General features: G+C 38.1%; 1 protein-coding gene across 2 annotated transcripts; it reads right to left on the bottom strand.

Annotated features, from left to right (window-relative positions):
* LOC306863620 (eukaryotic translation initiation factor 5A-1) lies at positions 1 to 3,341 on the bottom strand. Of its 2 annotated transcripts, none has more exons than XM_079407070.1 (5): positions 3,109 to 3,341; positions 1,948 to 2,138; positions 1,758 to 1,862; positions 950 to 1,081; positions 1 to 860 (listed from the first exon to the last, which is right to left on the bottom strand). In XM_079407070.1, the coding sequence occupies exons 2-5, from the start codon at positions 2,113 to 2,115 to the stop codon at positions 798 to 800; spliced, it is 468 nt and encodes a 155-aa protein (XP_079263196.1). In that variant the 5' UTR covers positions 2,116 to 2,138; positions 3,109 to 3,341; the 3' UTR covers positions 1 to 797. The 2 variants fall into 2 exon arrangements, with proteins under 2 accessions (XP_079263196.1, XP_079263197.1); XM_079407071.1 differs by having other exon boundaries at positions 2,868 to 3,130.
* Between the last annotated feature and the right edge of the window lie 2,547 nt (positions 3,342 to 5,888).

Raw genomic sequence — 5,888 nt, forward strand, 5'->3', positions numbered from 1 at the left:
TAATCTATTAAGTTTTTATTTTTTGCGCTCTCCAGTCATGTGACAAAGGCCTCGAGTGAACAAAGGAAGATTAGAACTCACAAAGATTTAGTCCTCAAGCTCATTCTGGGGGTAGCACTGATAAGAGCCTACCTGGAGACAAATTCAGGCTTCAACACTTTTATTTAAGGTCATCAATGACAGCCAAAAATCAAGCTGGCTGCTATTGTGTTACAGAGGCATTCGCACACGGCCATCACATCCTTTCCACTTCTGAACAATTAGAGACTGGCATTTAAGGGGACATTTCGCTGGAGTTTATTTCTCGGTCATAGCGGTCTTACTTGAGAAGGTACTTTTAAAGTACAAGGAAGTGCCAACTACCAGTGTGCATCTCACTTTGGGGGGAGCATTCAATTGAGAGAAATTGAGTGTCACTTGGGGTTTCCTCACTTCGCAACACCTTTGCGTAAATCCTGCACACTAATTACTATTAAGAAAGTCGAGAATACAAAAAAGGAAAAATGGATTCCATTATTTAACATTCAGGAATGAAAGTGGTAGAACTTGAGGGGGGAAAAAGGGGGAGGTTGAGGGGGTAAACACACTGACAGTATTAAACCTTACTCGAGAAAATGCCAACTGACCCGACAAGTCCAGCACAGTATTGGAAGGAGAAGAAAAAAGGAATACAATCACAAAAATTTGAGGTTGCTTGTGAAGGCCATAGCTTTGGTGACAAATAAAACCAAAAAAACAAATGCAAGAGATTTGTTAAAGTGTAGCATGTCGCAGCCTGAGCAGCCCAGTCTTTCTTCCTATTTGGTCATGGGTTTGACAGCCACTGCAGATTCTTCGCCCATAGCTGAAAGCACAGTAACCTGCCAAACAAAGAAAAAAATGAGCGGGCTACAGTGACAAAAAAATAAAATAAACAAATAAATGCATTCATTCAAACTGGTGCGCTTACCAACATCTCTTCACCAGCTGCAAATTTGCTTTCGATTTCTTTGCCCAGGTCACCTTCTGGCACACGCAGGTCTTCACGCACGTCTCCGTTGTCCATCATAAGAGAGAGGAATCCCTCGCTGATGTCAACCACCTAGTAGAGCAAAAGAAAATGTATTTTAAAGAAAAAGCAATGGAATAAGAATCTAGCTAAACGTATCATGCAAAGCTAAAGTGTCACTTAATTGCCCTGGTGGAAAAGATCAAGTTGAAATGATTCACAAAAAAAAAAAAAAAAAAAAACCTCTGCAAAACAAGCTGCAATGAACCAACAGTTAATGTAACAAACACACACACATATATACACATATATATATATATATACACACACACACACATACATATGTGTGTTACATTAAGTCCTATCATATACTATTACATAATTTAAGTTATATACAATTTGAGATTGTGACATACTAAAATTAAAATCATACGCAGAATAGCAGAGCCCACAAAGTCTGTAATGTTGCTCCAAATGCCACAGCAAAACAATGATCACTTCATTTCACCTTACCTAAAACTAGCAATTTTCCAGCTAATTAAAATGACCAAAACATTATTCAATGCAATCAAGAACAATAATGGAGAGCATGGTGATATCTAAATCCTGAATAAACTGACCAAAGTCAGTTTATTTCTGGAGAGTTTACCAAAAATTGCCTTTATTGCACACAACTAAAAGTCAGGAGAACTTTAGGGTAAATGAAGTACCCTTACATGTGTATTTCCCCCTATAAAGCTTGAATTTTACAAAGCCATGCACATCTCACCTGGTAGTCATTTCTTTTGGTGTTAGGCACGTCCATGTTGTGGGTGGAGGGGCAGATATCTTCATACTTCTTATTTGTGAAAATGTCGATTCCAACCATGTGAACCTGCAAACAAAGATTGGAATACTTAACACTAATAACACTAGTAGGTTAAAAACTGCCATGCAAAAGAATGATATCAAATTATTACCTTTGCATGACCATGCTTGCCAGTCTTAGAAGTAGACATTTCCACAATTTTGCAAGGGCGACCCTTCAGAAGCACAAACCCGTTCTTGCGCAGGGCGCTGCACTGCATGGGGTAGGTGGTTGAAGCCCCGGCATCACCGCTGGTGAAATCAAGATCTGGATCTGCCATGATGGGGATCTAAACAAGGGGCACTGGAAGAAAAAAAACGGGACATGTGGTTAATTAGTACGTTTTCATTTTAAAATGGTCTCAATAACAAGAACATCATGGTTAAATCACGTGTGAATGCGTAAACTTTCCACTGTACGAGTTGGGCATAGTCAGGCTTACAAACTTAATAGCGCAAGATAAAATGCATTTAACTATGAACCATTTACTAAAAAGCTCAACAGTTAAAACACATTTAAATCGATTTCTGTTTGCATTAGCATTAGCTCTAATTTCACCACATAACGGATCCGATTCAAATTAACTACTAAATTCGATCAAACTTCAACTAAGTTGTTTACAGTATCAAATGTATCGTTAAAATACTTAACGAGCCTCAAATTACACTTTACAGCCGTTATTTTGCACTAAATTAACACAAAGACCACGCCGAAGCAGGCCAGATGGACTCTATTTGAGCTATTTATGATAATGTAAGTTAAAACGCTTTAACCAGAAACAATCACTAAACCAATAATAAGCATTAATTCCACGCCAATGTTTACAGAAAAGCCAACACGTCTAATTCGCGAGGCGCACGTCAACGTGGTTTCGCCGCTGATCAATAACTCGGCTAAGAGGCTAACGCCCCGTTCTTCCGTGCAATAAAATACCATTTGAAACACATAATATAACCACGACTGGTAAACTATAACGTAACAAACAAAGCGGGGAAAACGGGTCTCGTGCGGTTTAGCAAGTTTCTCACATGCCTCTTTTCAGTTAAGTCACTGCGCGCGGGGAAAGGCCTCACGCGTGCTGTGCTCGCGGCCTGCGAACTAGAGAGCCGCTCCTTAAAGAACCACCGCAACGCTCTTTCTCAAGACAAGCCGGCTACGTTCAACAGCAAGACGCGCGCGTTCGAACCCGACAGCGTTTTAAAGACAACATCAAGACAGGAAAGTTCTGTGTAATGTTTCGTCACAGTTCAAACACGTTCCATGCAGCACTTACTTCCAAGAAAAAAAGGAACGTCAACGCGCAAGCGCGGCCAATTTTAATGCGGCATCCGTACAGTGGGAGGGATTCCTCTTCTTCTGCAGACGGGAGGATGGACTGGGCCTGTAGTTTGTGCTTAGTGCCTCTCAGCGATTAGGATGCCACCACTTTTACTTCAAATGACATTTTATCCAGCCAAAAGGGAAGAATAATTAAGTTAGTGCTTGCAAAATGTTTTCATAAGGATCACGTGACAACGAAGACTGGAGAAATGGCTGCTGAAAATTCCGCTTTGCCTTAACAGAAATAAATTACATTTTAAAATATAGACTGTTAGCCTAAAATAGAACACGTATTAAACACTGTAATAATATTTCATAATATTAATGTTTTTATAAATAAATGCAGTCTTGATGCAGACGTCTTTTAAAAACATATTCCAAACTTTTGGAACAAACCATCTTATTTCCTTCTGGAGCATCAGTGAATGTTTGAAACTTTTTTAATAGTTGTGTTTGAGTCCCTCAATTGTCCTCAGTGTGAAAAGATGGATCTCAAAATCACTGTCAGTCACTGCTGGAAAGGGTTCAAATATGCAAAAGATGCTGGAAAACTGAAGATTCCGCAGGACAGGAGATTTTTCAGAAGAACAGTGCTCAGTTTAACTGTTCAGAACAATCAAGGGACTCATGAACAACCATCACAAAACAATAAAAACTGCCATGGATCATCCAGGTAACCAAGGCAAGTTTATTTATATAGCACGTTTCATACACCATGGTAATTCAAAGTGCTTTACATAAAAGGAAGTGAGATTATAATCATATAAATGATAATAATCACAACAATAAAAACAAGGAAATTACATAAAATTAGTTTTAAAATGAATTTAAAACCGTTAAGATTTAAAACAGTTAATTTTTTAAAAACAATTTAAAACAGTTAAGAGTAGAAAAAGCTTTCACTGGATCTGTGTGAAGTCCCCTCATGCTTCAAACGCTCCACCATCATCCCCGTCCCAAAGAAACCCCAAATTACTGGACTTAATGACTACAGACCTGTGGCTCTAACATCTGTGGCCATGAAATCATTTGAAAGACTGGTTTTGGCTTACCTGAAGGACATCACTGGACCCTTACTGGACCCCCTGCAGTTTCCTACAGAGCAAACGGGTCTGTGGATGATGCTGTCAACATGGGACTGCACTTCACCCTGCAGCATCTGGACAGACCAGGGACTTATGTGAGGATCCTGTTTGTAGACTTCAGCTCCGCTTTTAACACCATCATCATGGACACCCTTCAGTATAAACTGACACAGCTCTCCGTCCACACCTCCGTCTGTCAGTGCCACCAGCTTCCTGAAAGACAGGCAGCAGCTAGTGAGGCTGGGAAAATACACATCCAGCACTTGAACCATCAGCACTGGAGCTCCTCAGGGCAGCCGTCACATTATCCAGGTGGATGCTGCACATTGGTGGTGGTTGAGGAGATTCCTCCTTTCTTTGTAAAGCGCTTTGAGTACTCAGAAAAGCGCTATATAAATGTAACAAATTATTAATTAATATCATTATTAAATAGAGCAGCTACACCTCCACCACTCCTAACAATCCTGCAGACACTTGTAAAATTAACGTTAGGAGGGTCTGTTTCATTGAGGACTGTTGCACTGCAGCTGTCTTCTAGCCATGTTTCATTTAGACATAAAATCCAGGTGGTTTGTGGTTATTAAGTCATTGATCAGTCCTATATATAAGTGATTTAATTTATAATTCTTATTATAAAATGATATTACAGAAACTATTATAAAAATAAATTATAACACCACACATGGTCTGGTTTGATGTGTCAATTTATTTTTTTTAAAAAGCAAAGAAACTGTCCGTTTTAGGTGACAAGTGAACACACGGTTTCCAAAATCTGAAATTTTTCCATTATCCATTTCACATTCTCCTCATTCAGAAACGCTTGAGTCCATCTGATTAAGATCAAAAACTGGAATTTCAGTCAAAGTAGAAAAGGGTCTAACATGAAGACTGACAAAATCAGTAATGCTCATTATTGCTATAGCTTTTCTAGACTGATCCACCAACCTGCTTTGCCATCACATTTGATATGCAGTCTTCTCTCTGCGATTTTCCTCTTTAAACATAAACGCACTGAGAATTGTTTAACAAGACTAGAATAGATCCACAAACAACCCTATGATATAACATTTTTGCAGTTATCAGGGGTGAATTTATTTTATAAGGAAAGAGCACTGAACAATACTGCATTAAAATCAGAAAACAAACCAACAACTTATAAAACAAACAAAAAAGCAAATTAAAGTACTCCTATTAAAGCATCTCTGACATTATAATATAAATTTCATATTTCTCTAAAACGACTAATCAATACAGCTAAAGAAAACAATCCCTTTAAAAAAAGAGCAGCAATAATACTGTTACTTTCTAAATACAGATACCAGCATTAAAGCACTGTACAAAACAATAAATAAAACGGATCAGAATATCAAAAAAACTGGATTGTAAAAAGGTTTACGACCATAAAATATTCAGTTTAGAAGATTCAGCTCTTTTGTGGGTTTTGTGGATGACAAATGGGGATTTGAGTGATTCTGTTGTTTGTTTGATTTACAATATGTAATAAATTGTAAGGAATAAAACACCCACTACATGGACCAGGCACAGATTAAATGAGATCACCATCTCTTAATAGTCCAGGCTACATTTAAAGTTACATTTGGAACAAAACTCTATAATATAATAGCCTTAAAAATCTATTTATAAAATA

Source organism: Barbus barbus, assembly GCF_936440315.1.
Source record: "Barbus barbus genome assembly, chromosome: 44".
Taxonomy (NCBI): domain Eukaryota; kingdom Metazoa; phylum Chordata; class Actinopteri; order Cypriniformes; family Cyprinidae; genus Barbus; species Barbus barbus.

Bases quoted from the DNA above. Each gene is read 5' to 3' on its own strand.
- LOC306863620 (XM_079407070.1), bottom strand. From the start codon at position 2,115: ATGGCAGATCCAGATCTTGATTTCACCAGCGGTGATGCCGGGGCTTCA. The intron at 1,863-1,947 runs GTAATAATTTGA...CTTTGTTTGCAG, and splicing joins GCAAGCATGGTCATGCAAAG to GTTCACATGGTTGGAATCGA. The intron at 1,082-1,757 runs GTGAGATGTGCA...TTGCTCTACTAG, and splicing joins CCAAAAGAAATGACTACCAG to GTGGTTGACATCAGCGAGGG.